This window comes from Tenebrio molitor, chromosome 8 (genome assembly GCF_963966145.1).
Source record: "Tenebrio molitor chromosome 8, icTenMoli1.1, whole genome shotgun sequence".
NCBI lineage: Eukaryota > Metazoa > Arthropoda > Insecta > Coleoptera > Tenebrionidae > Tenebrio > Tenebrio molitor.
This window is the reverse complement of record NC_091053.1, coordinates 18,917,265-18,938,435: the sequence shown is the minus strand read 5'-3', so window position 1 is coordinate 18,938,435 and position 21,171 is coordinate 18,917,265. Positions and strand designations below refer to the sequence as shown.

Sequence of the window (21,171 nt, the reverse complement as noted above, 5' to 3'; positions counted from 1 at the left end):
TTAACCACGAACATTTTATTCCCATATTATAAGAGTAGCATTTTCGTCGGTTTGACATCGATTAAGATGTGCTTTGTTTTTTGAAAGAGATACATACATCTGTTGACTACAGAAGCACTATTTGTTTCAAAATAAAACTAATTATGTATTTTGTGTTCTCTAATCCAGATTCATAAAATGATTTCGTCGAATTACGTTCGACTCGTTTTTTCTCTAGATAATTTTCTGTTTTTCAGGCACTATGGAAAAACTATCAACTGACAAATTTCTAGGCAATAAGCGTTCGTTGAAGATAGAAAATTAAAATTATCATGTGTAATTACAGTTGGAAAATATTAAGATTATAAAAAAAATATAGGGAATTAGAAAATACAAATCTGTGTGTCAAGTAAGAAGAATTGAGAGATTTTGGGCATTGTGCACACTAATATCATGCGTTCAAACGAAAATCTGGGCTGAGTAGGCGTTGAAAAAATTAAACCATTTGGAACAGTGTAAAGTTTGAATTTCCCGCCGTTTGACACGAATGACATTTATTTATGTTTAATCGGCACATGATTAAACATGTTTGTTTTCAGCAAAAGGTACCCTTAAATATTTGCTTGGAGAATAGGAATCGTTAGTTATATTTAATGTAAAACATTGCAAAGAAAAAAAAACAGAAAGATTTTTTATTTATAAATTTTAGGTTAGCTGTCAATATGCTCTAATTACAACTGTCAATCTACACTTCAAAAAAGCAAAACAGTTGATGAGTTCCAACGCCTTCCCAGTCCAGGATTTCATTTGAACGCCCGATATTTATGAAAATGTTTCCTTCAAACTTATTTGTAATTAATGTACCTTTTTTCTTAAGTTGGGGACATTTTTCAAAAATTATTTTGGCAAACCTGATACTTGTCTTTATTAACACATTGGCGAATTGGCGTACAAAACGTCATTTTGACGCCTATGTTTATGTCAATTATCGCATTAAAAAAGAACTGACTGCAGAATAACCAACAATAGTATTACCAACCAATGAAAAAAGGCATATTCTTTTATAGTCACCGGGTATTTCTAGACTGAAAAAATAGACAAATTATTTTCTATCGCTTGTATAGATTTGTAAAGAAACTTGTAAAGAAACAAAAGGCGCTATTTATGAAGTTGCACATTTCAGGTTGTCATTTTGAAGAAAAAATCAATTTTTGAAATACACAATCATGTCTTTTCGAACATAATTTACTTTTTAAATGTAAGAATTTTTGAAATAATGTATTATAATTCAAAGCGCTAAATATGTAAATATCGAGTGTTCAATTGAAAAGTTCATCAAGTAGCTTTAGAATTTTTCACAACATTGTGAAGTATGTCTTAGAAAATCAATGACAAAAATTAGGTTACGATCACGTGAGAAGTGACATTTTTGACTAAATTTATTTTATATGGAATGTTGAGTGCTAGGTTATCAAAAAGGTTTATAATTAGAAATTAGAACAGGACATGTCTCTGGCTACATGTTTGGTAATACAAAACATGTTTTTTATGTTTTTGAAAGCATCAAATGCACACCAAGACAATTTTGAATTCAGCTTCAAATTCTTCAATACAATTTTGCACTAAATAAAGCCAAACTCTCCCAAAATTGGTACCGTTTCCAAAATAACCTACGATTAAAAAACTTTTATGTTCCATAATGAGATACTTATAAAAAGTGAAAGCACTTTATTATAATTCCACAGAAAACGAAACTCAACTTAAAAAAAGACGTTACATTAGTAAAACACAACTGACATCTGTCAAAGAAGGCATCATCCCTTTTTCGCTCTATCTTCTTTCATTAAAAAGGCATAGCCAACCTGATGAATTTTTCATTTGAACATCCCTTATGTATGTAATTACACACATTTTTAACTATTTATTTTTTTAAGAATTTGTAATTTATTATTAGATAACTACAAAGAATAATATACTCGTACCTATACTACTTATTGGTTTGTGATAAAAAAAATTGCCGTTATAATAGAATAAAAAAAAATCAGAATTTGGCTGCATCATTTTATTTTTTACAATAGTAGTTTATGTAACGAGTTCGTATGTAAATTGGCGAGTGCCAAAATAAGCCCAATTTACGCAAGAACGAGTTGAATACGTTTTTTTGTTCATTGACGACCCCTTAAAGGCTCCAATTTTTAAAATTAGGTTGACGTTTCGTTTTGACAAGTTGTGATATTTATCAAAATCCGTTCACACAGGAGAAAATTCTCAAATTCTGACAGTGTCGAACAAAAAAATAACTTAAAATATTTAATTTTTTCAGAATTTTCAGAACATTTTAAATTTAAAGTTATTTATTATAGAAAATAGACAGAAAGGCAAAGCTATTTGTTTTGAAAATGAATAAAAATAAAACAGACCTTGTTTAATTTTTTTCTGATTTTTTATATATTTTTAAAAATTTACATGTGAAACAGAATTGATAACTGTAAGCTAATACGTTAAGAAATATGGAACGATTTATGCACTCGAGTTATCAATTATCAAATTGATCTTACTGATTTCATCTACGAGTACCTACTTCATTTTCTACCGAAATATTTCTTCCAAATGAAACCCTCTCAAGAAACGACCATATAAAAAGGTAGTGAGTTATTAAATCAATATAACAACAGGTCTCTAATAAAAAAATACACACTTCAATTGTATTGAAGTAATGATGTTTTCGAAATGCCAGTAAATAGTACTTTGAAGTTTTCGTTCATCTCACACTTCAATTCAAATCTTCGCAAAGTAGATTTTTACGAAATGTTGGTCACATATGAAATCAGCATAACACAGTTAAGCTTTTATTCTAATCAATAAAATAATAACTAACCATGCAGCTATCCCCTTTGCTAAACAAGCACTAGGTGCACATCTCGTTTCCGGGATTAGCACTGTTAAGTTACATCACAAAAACAAACACCAACACAAGATTTCAGAATGAAATCGGTCACAATTTCAGCGGGTGGGGTTGGATTTCATAGAAATTTCACTAGCACACGAGGAAGTGGTTGACTTTGACGCCACCTTTTGGACGATTTACTTTACTTCCGAAGCTCAACTTGTATTGATTTTGCGTGTGTTTACCCTAACAATAAGTTTCGTTGGTTGTACGCTTTGGTTGTGGTGCATGCGCCCATTCTCTGATATCTGATAATTTTCTCAAGTGTACAGAACAATTTGCAAAGACGTGGACAATAGAAGCACAGGTTCATCATTTTGATTTTACCGAGCTAGCGCGGAAAAGCTCTCGGTCACAGAACTATACAACGTGTCCCAGAAATGCCTCCCTACAGAAAACACGTGCCGACAGCAAAAGAGACTCCAAGATGACTAAAATAAATTTTCCTGTAGCTCACATAAAGTTATCAATTTTACCAATCTCACAAGCTCGTCTTCAGGTATTACTATAAAATCGGACAGGTTGGTAGGCAGAAAACATAATTATTGATATCCCAACAAAATTCGAAATTCGAAATCGCGGCAACGCAAAATTGCCTACCTTGCTGGTGCTCAACTCTGATTGGTCTAGTTTAGGTTGTCTTTTCTCGATTATCGCTTGAGATAGGACTTTTTTTCTTTAAAACTCAGGTTGTCACATTTACCCAAATACTCCCGTTTTTCTCTGGGGGCCAATTCTGGGACACACTATATACTAGAAAAGTTACGAGTGATTTTAAATGCAAATTTTAAATTTTATAATGTTAGTCAGCACATAGGGGATATAATTTAGTGTAGTTGTTACGTCGTTACTCCGAGCCAGACACCCCCACTTTAAAATTTTTAATGACACCCTACATTTTTAATGACGTATAATGGAAGAGTACACCAATGTAAAAAAAGTGATGTTTACAAAGGAAAGCTTTTGAGATATGTCATTTTGGAATTTACAAAATTCACTAGTTTTATCAATTAGAAAAATCAAGTTAGCTTAATTATTAGTGATAAAAACAAATGAACAAAGTACTCGGAGCCTAAATGGGGTAGAAAAGTGTTTAATTATGCAATTGCACATAACAAAAAGAAAATTGAAAAGATTTTTCAAGAAGGTCAAAATGGTCACTATTCATATTTGTAAACAATTTTGATTCATTTTGGACATTTTGAAAATTTTCTGGTGTTAAGTGATACCTACCCATTTGATTTTTTTAATTAATAAAAATCTCGATAAACTTTTTTTGAAAAACTTTTAGCGCCTTTTTCTAGAAAAATATCAACATTTGTATAAGGCAATATTGACTCAATCATTACCTATTGTGGAATTCTATAACTGGTTAAAATATCTGCACAACTTTCAAAGTCACCTTGTATATTTATACAAGGTGTTTTCGAAGTTGAGGCGTTGCTTGTAACACGAGGTACTATACATTATTCTTAATAATTTTATCCAAAATCTTCTTAGTAAAATGTTTGTATTAACGGAGATAATTTAGAACAACGCATTCTATCACATGTTAAAAGGAACGCCTCAACTTCGCAAACATCTTGTAATATAGTGCTACAGTGGCTGCAAAACGCTGAAAAAGCTCTAAAGCTAGTGTGACACGATACTAAATTTCACAAAAAATTCTCTAAAAATGACAAAAACAGATTATGATCCTGATCGTTCATTGGTCCTGATCGAGGGTCTCTCATTTTCTAACAAATTTTCTGCAAAATTTAGCATCGTGTCAAACTAGGTTTAGCCTCAACAGCAACCCTTGAAAAACGAAAAGAGAAAATTTTGAATAAAAGTATTTTGATTTGACTTGACTTGACTTGGCTCGATCGCTGCAAAGAAATCAAACCGAATGATGATTTATTCTGATTTATTCTAGCACAATTAGAGAAATCAAACTGAATAATTTATTCCATATTCGATTTATTCTACCACAGTTACACATTTTCTTGAATCCACTCTTCAACCACTTTTCCATATTTGTCATTCCATTTGATGGAATTAAAAACATGTTCTAAAGCTTCAGCTCTAGCAATTTTTCCAGCACCTGCTTCGGGGTATTTCTCGAAAAATTGTTTCATCTGAAGAAAATACATATTCTACAAAATTACATCGTTTCTGTAACATCAGACAAACATACCTCTTCGAGTTTAGTGATAGTCGAAAACCCGTTGGTTACAGCGGGGATCAATTTCCCCAAATAATTGCTGTTCAAATCAAACTTTTCTACTAGGTAAGGCCAATGGTCTCTAGAATATGAATAATGTTTTGATTGTTTATTTATATTGTTTATCACAGAAAATGGAACATCCAGCAAGAAAACGTTCTTCAGAAAAAATTTCAAATCTTTTAGGATCTATCAATAAAGTCTGCTTTTATGACAGTATGCTGATCATACTGACACCAGAGAATGTCAGTCCTGAAGACAAAACCTCCACAGCTGTGCGAAATCGATAAAATATTTTGCTATCAAGGAACTTCGATGAAATTCTATGTAGAACCAGTGTTCTTAGAATTGATGACTTTTCGTCCAGAAAACATGCATCCACACATCATTTATGTGATTAGAGATTTGTGGAATAATGTCGAATTAGTTTGCTTCCTTGGCCATCTAGATCTCCAGATCTTTCGCCATTTGAACACGTTTGGAATATGATGGGAAGGAACCCAATAAATCAACAGCATCTTTCACTCAAGAAGAAAGCGATACCATACCTCCTATTATGCAAATATTAGATGTTCTTCTTCTGGATGTTGCGTTTTCTATGATAAAAATCTTTGTACCTGACATAATTCCAAACAATTGGCTCTCCAATAGGATTCTTCGAAATAGACACAAGTAACTGTAACTGGTCCTGACTTCTAACGTAACTTTCATCTTCAGCCGCGTCAATTAATCTACAACAGTGTCAGGAAAACGCGAACAAATACACTGTAGAATAGAAGAATTTAGAATAGTAGAGTCAGACCATCTCCCGCTAGAAATAAGTATAGAAAAAACGAACCATGAAGAAATGGGAAAAGGAAGAGCAAAGGAGGAGAACAAGAAGGTGAAAAAGTCAAATTTGAAGAGCAAGATGTAGAAAAGATGGTGGTAGAACTGAAAGAAGTAATTGAAAAAGCAACGACAAAAAAGGAGATAATAGGTAAGGGAGCAAAAGGGACGAGAAATAAAAATGAGTGGTGGGACCAAAAATGTGAACAATTGAAGAAGGAAACAGTCAAGGCCTTAAGAGAATGGAAGAGGACCAAGATTAAGAGAAATATATTCCTAGAAGAGAAAAGAAGATACATAGCGATGTAGAGAAAAGAAGAAGCAGGAGGGGGAGAGGGGGGAGAAAGAGATAAACGAAATAAGAACAGAGAAGGAGGTATGGAAATACGTAAACGGACAGAGAAAGAAAAAGGAATCAGTGAGCGAGGAAATAACCATGCAAGAATGGGAAGAGTACTGAAACTGCTGGAAGGGAGTAAAGAAAGGCAGAAACAGAAATGAAGAAGCAAACGGCGCCAGAGGAAACAGAAGTCCCAGTAGAATAGGTAGAGAGACAAATAAGGAAACTGAACAAGGGACAGAGTGCAGAATGAAGCATGAACCGAAAGAATAGTAGAGAGAATAGTTGTGCTAATGAACGGAGTATGGAGAGGAGAGGAAAGCAGAAAACTCCCAAAAAACACAGGAAGTAAGCTGTATGTGTCAATTTTGAGCGAAAGGATGCTATTTACGATATCTGTGGCAGATATAGACGAAATGTTAAGGAAACCACAAGCGGGTGAGAAGGGAGAAAGTTTGGAGCCTGGCGTTTGCCAGGTAATATTGGCAAAGAGTGAGAGAGAAATGAAAGAAATGATGAGGAGCCTGGGAAAGTACGCGAGGAAAGAGAAGTTGGAAGTGAATGTTGAGAAGACGAAAATGATGGTGTTCAACAAGGGAAAGAGAAAGAGTGAAGAGAAGTGGAAGTAGGAAGGAAGGAAAAAAAGAACACGGAGAAGAAGGAGTAAGACAAATACTACCAGAGGAACGGGTATGTCAGTGAAGAAGTGGAAAGATTGAGAGCAGAAAGAATATGGATGAATGTAGAACTCAGTGAAAGGGACAAAGACACGAACAACCAAAAAAGAAGGGAGAGAATTAAAGAATCCAGAATAACAGGGAGGTATATGACAGAGGAAATTCCGGAGTACCTGGGGGGAGAGAGTGCAGCAGAAAAGAAAATGATGGCGAGATTCAGATGTGGGAAAGTGGAGAGAGAAAAGAGTATTGGAAGGAAGGAGAGGAAAGAAAGTGCAGGATGTGCTATGAGGAGTGTGCGTAGACGGAAAACAGTCGGACGAGTCCATCTTTTGTAAAATAGGGGTGTTCAACAGATTAAAAATCAGCTGACTGTTACGCTGTTCTCTGCTTTGACCGGTTTTGCCACGCCACTGGAATATTTTGTCGGCGCAGATTTCCCCCACCAAATGTCATATCTCAAGCCGGCCTTACTCACTTACATTTTTCTGCTTTGTAGTTAAACCAATATATTCGATCTGACATCCCCAAATTTGTAACAAACGTTACAGGAACAGTCCACTTGTAACTATAAAATGCGCTTGTAATTTGTACCAACCATATTGACAATTTTTACTTGAACGGTGATTTTTTTGTACTTTGGCCGTGTTGTAATCAGTTAAAAATCGTTTCTGTGTGAAAACGTAACTACTTCCTTTAACCGTAGCTTGAAGAATAGGATATCCTATTTGCCTGGTATATGTGTCCATAAATTCACTAATATTTAACATATCACCAACAGTATCCTGGATTGCATTCCACAGATCCGTCGTTACAGTGTTACCAAATTGATAACGCCTAAGATAGTCGCTTACGCCTTTTCGAAAATTATCTTCATTTACTACTGATTCCAGCATTCGGATAATGCAGCTTCCCTGCAACGTACTTGGAGTAGAAGAAGCAACAGCAGAAGAAGTAGCTAGTTATTATTTACAAACTTATTTTATAGTAGGAAATACGATCAAATACTTCTGAGATTTGATCAGGAGTTCGCAGGGTTTTGATAATGGTGTGAGTTGCTTGTGTGGCATCTGCGGCCAAAACTTCGTGAAGAAACACGATCAAGAACTGATCCATCTGAAAAAAGGTGTGTTTACTTCTGGTACGGGATGAGAGAGAAAAGTACAATTTTCCACTCTGGTGCATATTTTTCGATTCCTTTGAAGGAGATATAAGTTGCAAAACCTTTGTTGAGCCATGTGTCATCCCACCATTTCATAGTAACTGCAAATAAGGTAGATAAAGTGAGTAACATTTTGCAAGTCTCTGTGGAAGACTGGAAAGTCATACCTAGATTTCCAAACCAGCTGTGACTAAGTTCGTGTGCAACAGTTACCGCAACTGTTTGCTTTGTTTCTTCTGAATGTATGGCAACATCGTACAAAAGAACTGCTTCCCTGAAGGTAACCAGTCCCCAGTTTTCCATTCCCCCGGATTGAAAATCGGGTATAGCTACCATGTCTGAAGATTTGACATTATCTTGTGTGACTTTCCCCCCAAAAAAATATTTACCCAATTTGGGCAAAGGAAATGATACGTTAAAATATCTGATGTAGTGTTCCATAACCTCCTTTCCAAATTCACCGGCGAAAATGGTTTTGTTAATTTGGGCGGGGGTTGCGTAAAATCTAAAAGGAACCATGGTTCCGTCGTTGTTGTCAAACGACCTCTTCGTGTATTTGAAATCTGATATTATGAAGCATGCCAGGTATGTGGACATTGGAACGGTTTCCGCAAAATGTACCATTATTCCGTCAGATGCATCTTCTTCTCTCTATAACAGTGTGGATTACTTCGTGTGGATGTAATTTGGGGGGTGTACAATCTCGGGAAAGTTCGATAAAGCGCTGTAGGAAGGGTCTTTGGGTTTGAGAAGGTGGACCTTGAAGGTGGTCTTGAAGTTGGGTTCGTCGAAGCAAGGAAAAACTTCTCTGGCGTGAGTTGCTTCAAGTTGTGATGTTACAATATTCCTACGACGTAGAATATAGGAAAGTGAAAGACTGTTCCAAATCGTACCTTGTGGTAGAATTTTCAGCAACGTACTGACTCTTGTACAACCCCACTATCTTATTTTCCAAATTACCATTAAAATAGATAGTTACGTTGACATCAGAACCTTCCAAAAAATCCGCGCCGTTCTTCATTTTGATAGTGAGAAGTTCGTAAGAACTGTCATCAACATCAAACCAACTTAGCTCTCCGTTGATTAGCGTTTTTGCGATGTCCAAATTATTGCAATGCATGACTATCTCGTTTGTCTTCATTTGCACCTTAAGGTGCATCAACACATTGCCCTTAAAAAATCCATCACTGATATTAGGATATAGGTGAAGATCATAAGTTAAGGGGACAACGGAAGTTGGCAATCGATATTTACCGTAGCCTTTGGAAGATGCTATTGGAGAAGACATTAAAGCGTAAAATATTAGCTGTTGTAAATGATTGCCGTTATACTTATATTTGGAGTAGAATTTGAAATTTTCTCCTTCAACTGAGATCTGAGTTGTTCATTTTGTACGATTAGAAATATAGTTGCTGCTGCAAGTGCTAGAGTGGCTACAATGAAGAATATAAGTATTTTGTGAGAGAGGAAACCCATGAGATTGTAGAATTGTTATTAACAAATGCACTAGAGCATTAATGACACTTCGTTAAAGAACATTTGTCAGTTTAACACTTTGACAGTTAAGTTTATGATTACTATAGCAACGACTTCTTCAACTAAACACCGTTCACGTAATTTCTGGATTATGGAAGGCCGTGATTTATTTTTTTAAGGTTGGACATACGTCCCGCCTGACATGCGGATCTATCAAAGTGAACATAACATGTTGCTGAACAATGCACTAGCATTGACGCTATTTATAACCTCAAGCATAACTTAATTCAACAGACAGCTTTACTAAAGTGGTTTTTGTCCTCGCCTGTTAAGCCTCGGCTGAGCCTCGGCCAGAAAACTCAGACTCGGACGAAAAAGATGCTCTTTTTGGCTGATCTAACTTGGTACGACTTTAGAGTAGCACATAACAAAAGTATTTTCCATTTTTTCTCTCTCACGCTCTCTCCCTCTCAATGTCTTAACTTAAAAAAAAAATCTAAATCCATTATGATTGTCTATTGGTAAATACACGAAAATCTGTATTTTCCAGAATCCAATTTTCCACTTCTTCTTTATGTTTCTTTAACCATTTAATATTAGCCACGACAGTCTCAAAAGCTTGCCGCCTTCCCGCCTCTCCTGCTCCAGCTTTCGGATAAGGTAAACCCGTCAAAGTGTGATTTTGGGGAAAGTGTGACTATCAGATTTAAAAATTCCCTCCGGTGTACCAATCGTGCTGACATCTCATGGGTGAATGCCCAAGCTCTGTAAGAATACAACTCTATAAGTAGGAACTCTGTAGCATTATTGTACAAAGTGACATTTGACGACCTGTCGGTACTAGTGCGATCAACTCAAATGATGAGTGCACATGGTTTCTTTCTGCATATTAGCAAAATCTTATAATATATGGTAAGTAAAAATATTCTACGGCGTATTGTACCATTTAAGAGCTAGATTCTATTGAGTGGTTATGAAAATCGTCCTATTTTTACTATTAAGCTGAATTACCACGTAGGTCACACTTGCCTTGCAAATATTGTCTTTATGGCTAAGTGTGACAATGTTCATGGGGCAAGTGTAAACCTGCTATTTTACGGTACATAAATATACAACAAAAACATTTTTTTAGTTGCAAAAATGGTGAGAAATTACAAGAGAAAGAGCGATAGAGCAACCAAATATACCAAAGCTCAATTACAACACGCAGTGGCGGAAATCCAGAGAGGGGCCCTAAATATATATCGAGCACATAAATTGTATCAAATTCCTAAAACTACCTTATTTTACCATGTGAATGGAACCCGTGGACAAAAGAGCCAATCCCAAGGTAGACCCACATGCATTTCACGAGAAGACGAAAGAAAACTGGCTGAAGGGCTTAAGACTATGGAACAGTGGGGATTCGGGTTGTCTCGAGCAGAAGTTCTTGGTCTTGTGGGTGAATTTGTTACCAGCAATAAGATAAAGACTCCATTTAAAAATAATATCCCAGGGGATGAATGGTTTTCTTCGTTCAAACAACGACACAATCTGAGTATTAAAAAACCACAACCAGTGGAGTATTCAAGAAAGAAAATGACAGATCCATTCGTTATAAACGAATATTTTAATATTTTGGCAAGAACAATCGCCGAATTAAACATAAACGACAAGCCAGAACAAGTGTGGAATTTAGACGAAACATCTGTGTCACACGATCCGAAGAAAACCAAAGTTGTTGGAGCCAAAGGAAAACCGAGCTCCAGAACAACTTCAGGGCCAGGAAGGGAAAATACAACGGTTCTGTCAGCTGTGTCTGCATCAGCTACAAAAGCTCCACCTCTTATTGTATTCAAGGGGAAAAATGTATGGGATTCTTGGGTGGCAGACGACGATAAGTCTTTCCCAGGTACTGCCTATGCCGCCAGCCCTAATGGTTGGATGGAAAGTGACATATTTTTCAATTACTTCAAAAAAACATTGATTCCCGCATTAGGACCTGTGAGACCGATACTTTTGGTATATGATGGACATGGTACGCATATAAACATTGCACTGGTCGAACTAGCACGTGCAAACGATATCACAATTTTGAAACTTCCTCCGCATACCAGTCATCTGTTGCAACCTTTGGATTTGTCAGTATTTAAATCTGTAAAGGATATTTGGGACCAGAAGCTGGTAACTTGGCAAAGACACAATGCTGGACTAAAAATACCAAAAAAACAATTTTCGGAACTGATTGGTTCTACATGGAAAAATATAGAACCAGAAGTAATTAGAAACGGATTTAGAAAGGCAGGTATTTGTCCTTTCAATCGTGATGTAGTTTCTGAAGACAAATACCATCCTGAGAGTCTAAAAAGATGGAAAGAATCCCAACAACAACCTTTAATGGCTGAGGCAGAACACGGAATCGACCATATGGACGAAGATAACACCATTGCAAACAATCAAACCGTACAATCTGTCGCTCAAGTAGTTGCAGGCGACCAAATGAACCGTGCCTCTGTTCAACTAGAAGAAGGAACCAGTACATCAACGAGTTTTGAAGCCCTATTATTAAATACCATGAAACAGACGTCCAATGCAACTCCTTCCGTTAAGAAGAGGAAGAAGGTAGCCGCAGGAGCTGAAGTGATAACAGCAAATGAAGTATTAAGTAGACTTGCAAAAGATAAAGAAGAAAAAGATAAAAAAGAAACAAAGAAAAGAGGAAAAGAAGCAACGAAGATACCGAAAATGACCAAAAAACGACAACAACAAACTTTTAGCAGCTCAAGCTCAGAAGAAGAAATGGTAGAGCCCGAATTTATAGACACAGACGATGATTTGGACCCTGAAGTATTTGAAAACGACGAAAGTGAGACGGATATTAACGAGATTGCTGTAGGACGGTGGGTTATTATACAATACAACTCCAAGAAAAGCACAAGACACTATATTGGGCAGATTAAAAGCAGAGCAGGATGCGAATGGAATGTTGGATTTTTGAAACATACGAAAAATAATAGCTTCACTTGGCCACAGATAGAAGACACCGACGTTATAATGGACGAAAACATTATCAGAGTTTTACCAGAACCGATTAAGGACAGAAGGGGTCATATAATTTTTAATACTCAATTTGACGGGTTGTTTCTTTAAAACTTAAAAAGTTCATAAATTTATTATATTTCTAGATGTTAAAATAAAATTTCGCTTAGAAGACTATTTTTTTACGCACTTTTGAATTATTCTCACTTACCCGACAAATTACTAACTGAGCCATCGCTACAATCCATTGTCACACTTACCCCAATTTCAAGGGAAAGTGTGACCCATGGACATTATTTAAAAAAAAAATTGTTAACTTTTTTGTCCTGAGCTATAAAATTATGAAACTTCTTCAGTTTGAAGTCAGGACCCTAAGAGACCTACAAAAAAAAAATCAACTTGTAATAATCACCACACGCTTTTTACAAGCATAATGAACATCAACTAATAAAAAACTAGGTCACACTTCGACGGGTTTACCTTACTTGGCAAAGAAATAATTCATCTGGATATGTAAACTGAGGGAAATGAAATCTTCATTTGAACCGTCCCTACCTCGTCTAGTTTAGAAGACGTCAAAAACTTGTTGGTTATAGTTGGAATTAATCGTCCCAAGTGATGATTGTCCAAAGTGAATCTCTCCACTATCTGCAACCATTTCTCTCTAAAAACGTGATTTAGCATTTACTCCTTTGGTTCAGTCATTGGTGTAGGTATACCGGACATAATTCCAAACGATTGGTCTTCCAACAGAGTTGTCTGAAATGTATTCTAGTAAATCAAGATAATCTTGTCCCTTGACGTAACTTTCGTCACTAGCTAATGTAATTAATCTGGAATTGTAAACGACAAGATACAGATAAAATCAACCACAGTTGTGTGGGAGTACTTTCTCAGACGAAAAGGAGTTCGGATACTTGCCAAACCTTTCATCAGTTTCGATTTTTCGTTTGCGTCTGATTCGTGGACAAACATTTCGAACACTTTGTTCCAACTTTTTTCATCAGCATTTATCATTCCTGCAACACCAACAATTCAACGATTTTAGTTTTTGTCATAGATAAGTTCCGAAATTGGCAGCGAATCAATTGAAATGTTCAAATTGGGAATTTGAAAGCAATCTTTTTGTAAAGGTTATGGTTTGAAGGTTGAAACAGGACAATATATAGTCGTTTAAGAAATGTAAAGTCACTTTAACTTCAGTGACGGAAGGATTATAATTTGACACCTCCTACCGGGAAAAGTAACACTTGGTATGTTTATTTACGTCCATTGCCTGCTTCTTTGTTCTTCTTCTTCTTCCTTCTTGTTGATAGGCAAGCTGCCTGTTCCTTCTTCGATTCTTAACCTCTTATTTAAATGTCGTCACACCACCTCTTTCTTGGTCTTCCTGTCGATCTTTTTCCTTTGTCTTTTGCGATTTTTAGCATTCTTTTTCCTTTTTCTTCCCCGCTCATCTGTCTTATACTTACTTATACAAATGGATTATTTTGCCGTATTGTCTTTCTGATTCCTAGTTACAATGAACCTAAACATAACTAAAAATAAAATAACACCTCCAAAAATTTCCAAAAATAACCTTTTTCATCCGTATCCCCACCCCTCTCCTTATCTATTCTTTCCCTCCCCTTCGCTTCCTCAAAGCTATTTCGAAATGGCCGGACTCGACTCTCTCTCCTATTCTAAATTCTTCTACTCTTTCCCATGTTTCTTCGTTCACTATTCCGTAATCTATTATTGTTTCCCCCCTGCAACTTACATAGGTCCACCCTTCTTCTTTGTCCCCTTGTTTGTTCCCATTCAATGCCTTCCATCCATTTTCTTCCATCCCTTCCATTAGTCTCTTCCCGTCTGCATTTTCCACCTTGTCTTTGGATTTTCTTTTCGCATCTTCCTTCTCCTCTCCCAATTTCTTGCTCCTCTTTCTCCTATTCTCCTTCTTCTTCTCCATTTTCTTGTCGCTTTTCTTTAATTCCCAGTTTCACCCCTGTTATTATTTCCCCGGTAGCTTTTCCCTTTTGCTTTTCTCTTTTTGCCTTCCCATTTGTACTCTTTCCGGTAGGGACTTTTCCCTTTGTGCTTCTTTTCCGGTTTCCGTTTTCTTTGTCCATCTACCTTTTTATTCACCTTCTTTTTGTACCTTTTCTCGCCGGTTCGTCTTCTCTCTTCTCTCGTTCTTCTAAAAATGTTTCTTCAGTTTCTCTTCTATCGCATCCCATATAAACCATTTCCCGTTTATCTGTATCTTCCTGTATCCTATTTTCATCCTTTTTCCTCTTCTCTAGCCACCTCTTTTAACTTCTTTTATGTTTTCCTTTCTTCGTTTCTCAAATCGTCAACTATCCTCTCACCTTTTCTTTCCTTCAACTTACTCTTATTTAGCATAACGTTTCTCTTCTGCTCCCAACTTTCTATTTTTTCGATTATTATTACATAATTCTTCCTCTCCTTCTTTTCTTTTCTCTTTGATCCATCTTTTCCTCTATCATTTTCATTCTTTTCCATCCAATCTGCCTCCTCCGGCTGCCATTTTTCTGCTCTTTCTTAGTACTTTGTTCTCCTCTCTTATTCCCACCGTATCCTCTCTTGTTCTATTTCTCATTTCTGCTTCTTCGTTAACCTAGTTAATCCTTCATCGAGAGAATCTGCAGTATAACGTTACACTTCTTGGACGACTATACTATGTCCACGATAGAAAAAATTTCGTAATGTGAATGGCCTAGATGCCGTAACATACCATATTTATAAATGATCTCTCTCAAATTTGGAGATATGTGTACCGAACTGTCAAAAAGCCACTTATCGAATCGAGTTCTAGCTTCTTGTAAAGCTACATTATAATCCATTGCACACGCCAAATTTAAAACAGCAACTCGTGCTAATCTATAATGAAAAAAATATTGATATGTTCAATGTCATCGTTGAATTTGATACTTCTTCGTATGGCTTTCGTCATCGTCTGAGTCGTCCCACTTGAGTTTTTCATACGCAGGTTTCAACAGACTGATTACATAAGCCTGAAAGATAATCGCCGTAACAAAATAGAACAAAGTGTCTATAAAAGAATGTAGGTATATCAGGAGTTCTGTGCGGCTCCATAATTTTATTGCTTCGAACTATGTCGAGCCGTAAAAGTCGTCTAACCAGATGTCAACCGTCAAATGTCAATTTATTAAAACTTAGCCTCAGTTGTGATTTCGACGGCTTAGTTGTTTTGCTTGTGATTTTCTTCAGTTTTCCTATATTCTTGTTACTTTTCATCTTACAATAATCCCTATTAAAAGCCGGTCATTAATGGACTTACATAACCTCTACACAATATGCTACAGAACGGCAAAAATCAAATATATTTGATTCCACAGGGCTCTTGATATACCTACGTTCTTTTATAGACACTTTGTATTTTACGATACGCGTCTTAGAGGAAGCATTTTGTAACACACCCGGATTTAGGGCATGACGAGCTTGCGAGAAAGGGCTACAAAATGCCTTATAAACAAGATATCATACACTAGTTTTTCTATTTTGTGCCTCTTGATGTCCTTCTTAAATGAAAAATCGCAGTTTTAAAATTTGGGGAACTTTAACGCACTCTTTTCAGTGCTGTAATAGCTTTGTTACAAACGCAAAACAGAAAAAAATATTTTTGATGAATTAATGATTTATTAGTTGCACAAAAATGTTTCTATTTTTATTTACCTTGAATTCGGAGTCATAGTGGGACGTCTCCATATAAGTTGCAATGTGTTTAACAGTTTTGACGACGCAACACTCCACGGGACATAATTTATTTCCTCCACTAAATATTTGGTGAACTTTAAGGGAATTTCATAGCTCAGTTCCCCCGATTGAGCAATACTGAAACTTTCCTCTAACAAATGAGCCTTGTCGGAGACAGAAAACTCCTTAACATTTCGCATAAGACTGTACCAATCACCTTCATCATAATTAACTCTGTAATAACCAATTTGGTTGGGATTAAACTTGATCCATCTAGCACCAGCGGGTTTTTCAACCACCACTAAAATGTTAGCACGAATCGTTTTTACCCATTTTGCTTGCAACCTTTACGTTTATTCGCTTTGTAATTAAACCAATACATTTTATCCGAGGGTCCTAGATCTGTGATGTAGGAAACAGGCACACTCCATTTGTAGCTAGAAAACAGTGGTGCTGATTTTGCTATTAGAATTCTGTCCACCCTGATACTTCAGAGGAGATTTTTCCTCTGCCACAATCGAATGGTACTCTAACGAAAATCGCTTCTGCGTCAAAGTGTATTTGTTCCCATCCACTTTAGCCTCAAGAATGGGATATCCCTTTTGTACAGTGAACGTGTCCATTAATTCTGTTATGTTCACCTCGTCACCAACAACATTTTGGACCTCATCCCACAAGTCTTGACTGATCGCATTACCATTCTTGTGTTTCTCCAAGTAATTGGTCACGCCTTTTTGGAAACTATCGGATTTGACCACCGATTCTAACATTCTCAATATGAAAGCTCCCTAGACGAGTGTCAATGGAAAACGTTGCTGTCGATGTCAGTCTTACCTTGTTGAAAGAAACTGGATCGAATCCTTCTGTGATTTGATCAGGTCTTTGCACATTTTTGACCACGGGATGTGACGCTCGCGTTGCGTCAAGAGCGAGGATGGAATGAAGAGTACCAGATAAGAATTGATCCAACTACAACAGATATTGTACAGTTGAAAAGTGTCTGCTGTGGTAAAGTACCAATTGCCAGTCTGGTTCGGCTGCTGTGACACTTTTGACTGCCATGTATGTGGCGAAACCTTCAATGAGCCAGGTGTTGTCCCACCAGTCCATTGTAACTAAAGTTCTTGTTTATTTGAAAATTATTTGCTTTGGCAAAATTTTACCCAAATTTCCAAACCAACTGTGGGACAGTTCGTGGGCTACCTTTTGTTTGTTGATGAGGGAGTGTTTCTTGTGATCGTACAGAACTGCAGATTCTCTGCAGGTGATGCGTCCTGGATGTTCCATCGCATTAGATACAAAATCCGGAATGGCAACTATGTCTAAAGCGATTAAATAGTAGTCGAATGTTTGTTACCCAAAATTCCTACTCACCCATCTTTGGGAGAGGATAAGGTATGTTAACATATTTTACGTAATATTCAATAACACTTTTGCCGAGTGTGCTGGCATAGTTTGTTTCCGCTAGTTGGTCAGAATTTGAATATATTGTAAAAGGAATGTTGGTACCGTTGTTGTCAAATGTTTTACCAGTGTATTTAAAATCCGATACAATAAAATATAAGAGATATGTTGACATCGGTAGGGTTTTGTCAAAATGCACCATTATCCCAAATGTAATTATATTAATTCTCAAGTGTTGAAATGCTTGAATGTCTCTTCGGACAAAAATCAAAGCTACCAACTGTATAAATTAGAAAGTAGGGGAGAGTTGTCCAAAACCGAATAGTTGTCCGAAAGCGGATACTACTACTTCTTCTTTCCAAGATGAACCACATAGTGGAAACATGTTCAGTTAGGTCCATGAAGGAGCTATCTTTGCGTGGCCACTCATGCTTACCAACAGATTTCTCTATAGTGCACTGGACGTTACATAATTTTAAAAAGTAAGGTTATGTTAAAAGTTTTGATCAAGTTTATTGTTTGAATGAAGGGTTAAAGAAAGAAATAGATACCCGGTAAGTTGTTGAACGGAATCTACCATTCATTTAATGTATGCCAAAGGTAAACAGAGCTAGAAAGGCTTGTTGTTTTAAAAAAAAAAAAAAATAGGGTATTTGTTTTTCTGTAATAATTAGCGAACTTCAAAATCGGATGCTACACAGTGGTAGAAAACCGGATGTATCAGGTTTTAACCTACAAGTGCTGCACTGTCACATTTCTTTTTCTCTGAAATGGGAAGGTACAAAAGAAAGACGCAAATTACGTTTCAGAAGTAAAAATATAACACAGAAAAGTACCTACCTATTCAAATGGAGAGCAAGTTAAAAACAACGCAACAGTGTAAAAAGTGTCACAATTTAATGATTTGTTAATATTTTATATGCGTTTTTGGACTACTTTCCCCTACTAAAATGTAACTCTGATGATAACCTAAGTTTTTATCTATAAGACGAATAATAAGGAATTCAAGTGATTAGAAATGATGTTATAACCAAAAAACACGACTGGAGGTGAAGTTGAAAAATTGCTAGTTTTGAAAAATGACCAGTGATCCTACATATAGAGAGTTTTACAAATAGCCACAAATTTGTTCTATGGTATAAATGTTAATGGTTAATGGTATAAAATAAGTATTTCTTGGTATAGTCGTGGAGAAAATGTAATCTTCAACTCGCGTATAACGGCTATTATTCACTCGGACGATTCCACAACTCGCCTATGGCTCGTGTTGGAATTTAAATTTCTATTTTCTCGATTTTTTTTTCCTGATACTGAAAGACGAGACCGTCAACATCCACAAACACAAACCACCGCTATTTCAATTTTTATAAAACGAGTCTTGCAAATCATGCCCTCATACATTTATAAATAATACAGTAAAATTGAAGTTTTAATTTCCGTGAAAGGAAAAGTCAGAATTGCCAAAATAATTTTGTTACGACAAAAAATTTCCGTTAAACGATGCTGCTTCCAATTTAAAACTGACAGACCATATTTAAGAGATCCGGCAACAATGTACCTATTCAGAAAATATAATCTTAAACTGAAAAGACCCTAACCTAACCTAACACAAAAAGTGTCAATTTCTTTTAGGGAATTTAGTAATCACCAACTGCCAACTGCCAACAAAAACACTAGATGGTCACAGCCAACTCGGTCCCAAAAAGATCGTGAATGCCTATACTCAATTTCATATAAATGTGCATCTAAGCAAGCCATGAAAATCTGATTTTCTGTTGGTATTAAAGCTAAAGCTAGTGACTTTGATTTTCAAAGTTGCTTGGTCTGCGCGAACCCGATTTGACAAATTTTTCAGTTTTGTTGTCCATTTTAACATTGCTGATTTCGAAAGCAATGTTACGTCTTTTTGCTGAATAAATTAAGGTAATTCTTATGTATTTGTTTTTGTCTTTGTATTTTTACCAAGTAAAGATTTATTGGACATGACCTTCATAAATGTGACTTTTGTAATGTAACTAAATTAAAGGTGCTTTTACACATGCACAGCTCATTTGATGAACATTTATATGAAATCAATTATAATAGCTACAAGATTTTTTCGTTAAAAAACAAGGTTGTATTTTTACGTCGATTATGACGATTTGAAATTATTCGCTGTACTCTAGGTTTGAATAAAAATTAACTCGAAAAATAGGCCCAAAAACTCGAAAAAAGTGTACAGCCGCACTCACAATTTTCTTAGGATTCCGAGAATGTAATAATACAGTCGAAGGTTGTGCAGATATCTTAACCTGAGGTAGTACGTGTTAAAAGAAGGCAAAATAAGTAATCCGACTTGCCTTATAATGTTAATGGTTCAAAGGAATCAGTTTGTTTGAGAACCGCTGAAAAATTTCAAATTTTGTGGGTAGTTTTCACGTAGGTACAGTTAGACACGGAATTTCGGGCATCACTGTCAATAGGTATACTGTCAAAATAGTTATTTACATTACAAGCTGCGAAAGTTTACTTTTATGTGCGAGGGGTTTTTAAATGGCCGAGGCGAAGCGTAAGCGTAGCCGAGGTTATTTAAAAACTCCAAGCACGTGAAAGAGCTTTCGCAGCGTGTAATGTATTAAACTTTTAATTCTCCCATCGACATTTACTCATATCATATCGTGAGGAAGTTCCTTAATATTGACACAGAACATAATAAAACACAACAAAGTCAAAATGTGGAGGCGAGACGCCGGTAATTATGTTGATTAGCACTGCACTATTACTTGATAGTAATATCCGTAATAGTGTTTGTACTCCAGCAAAATTGCCGTGACGCCGGGTGGTGGAGGGTTTAAGTAAATACAATGATTCAGTGATTATAATAAAATTAATATAAGCTGGCTTGTTGTTAACGTTACTTTAGTAATAATACAAAAACATTATTTTATGACATTTATCAAATATCGTTGTCGTTGAATACTTGGCCATAATTTAGTTTAAAATGCATTTCATTGAAGAAGCTGCATATATTACGTGCAGAAATGTGTTGCCGGACAATTCCAAAGACCGGTAGGTACAATCAAGCTTATTTTTTTTGTCGTTCAGGGCAAGAAAGTTTTTCATAGCTGGCAACCGATCCCCTAGCTGCCTAGCATGTTTCACTTTCGCTTTCAATCGCCTTATTAAAATAGAAAGTTAGATTTTCGTATGGGGGAAAATGAAAAATGTAAAATAGGCTTTACATTATTAACCTCAATTTTACCGTTTGCGACGATTTTGATTGATCGCATGTGGATTGACGCGAACGGAAAATAAACTTCAAAATTTGACTTTTGAATGTGAGGTTGACAATCAAGAGTGATTTACATCGCAATTTTTTGAAATGACAGAAAAATGATGCCCGAAATTCCGTGTCCTTAACTGTACGAAGTACGACTA

General features: G+C 36.0%; 3 protein-coding genes across 3 annotated transcripts in view; 1 reads left to right on the top strand and 2 right to left on the bottom strand.

The window, feature by feature from the left end:
• The window catches only part of LOC138136800 (serine-rich adhesin for platelets), a 67,369-nt gene extending 64,366 nt beyond the window's left edge, over window positions 1-3,003 (bottom strand). Inside the window, exon 1 of the mRNA XM_069056109.1 lies at window positions 2,858-3,003. The gene's annotated coding sequence lies outside the window, so the exon portion shown is untranslated. The remainder of the gene's footprint in view (window positions 1-2,857) is intronic.
• A 5,103-nt stretch (window positions 3,004-8,106) lies between these two features.
• Window positions 8,107-9,674, bottom strand: LOC138137098 (endoplasmic reticulum aminopeptidase 1-like). Its single transcript, XM_069056385.1, has 4 exons — window positions 9,030-9,674; window positions 8,836-8,983; window positions 8,304-8,787; window positions 8,107-8,237 (listed from the first exon to the last, which is right to left on the bottom strand). Exons 1-4 carry the CDS (start codon window positions 9,422-9,424, stop codon window positions 8,107-8,109), a joined length of 1,158 nt encoding a protein of 385 aa, XP_068912486.1. The 5' UTR covers window positions 9,425-9,674.
• Window positions 9,675-10,319: 645 nt separating this feature from the next.
• On the top strand, window positions 10,320-12,807 carry LOC138136547 (uncharacterized). The gene is made up of 2 exons (XM_069055767.1): window positions 10,320-10,524; window positions 10,745-12,807. The coding sequence occupies exon 2, from the start codon at window positions 10,753-10,755 to the stop codon at window positions 12,739-12,741; it is 1,989 nt and encodes a 662-aa protein (XP_068911868.1). The 5' UTR covers window positions 10,320-10,524; window positions 10,745-10,752; the 3' UTR covers window positions 12,742-12,807.
• Window positions 12,808-21,171: the final 8,364 nt, after the last annotated feature.

Excerpts from the sequence above, each read along its gene's own strand:
- LOC138136547 (XM_069055767.1), top strand. The coding sequence starts at position 10,753 with ATGGTGAGAAATTACAAGAGAAAGAGCGATAGAGCAACCAAATATACC.
- LOC138137098 (XM_069056385.1), bottom strand. The coding sequence starts at position 9,424 with ATGTCTTCTCCAATAGCATCTTCCAAAGGCTACGGTAAATATCGATTG. Across the intron at positions 8,984-9,029 it reads GCTGAAAATTCTACCACAAG|GAATATTGTAACATCACAAC; the intron begins GTACGATTTGGA and ends TCTACGTCGTAG. Across the intron at positions 8,238-8,303 it reads CAGCTGGTTTGGAAATCTAG|TTACTATGAAATGGTGGGAT; the intron begins GTATGACTTTCC and ends CCTTATTTGCAG.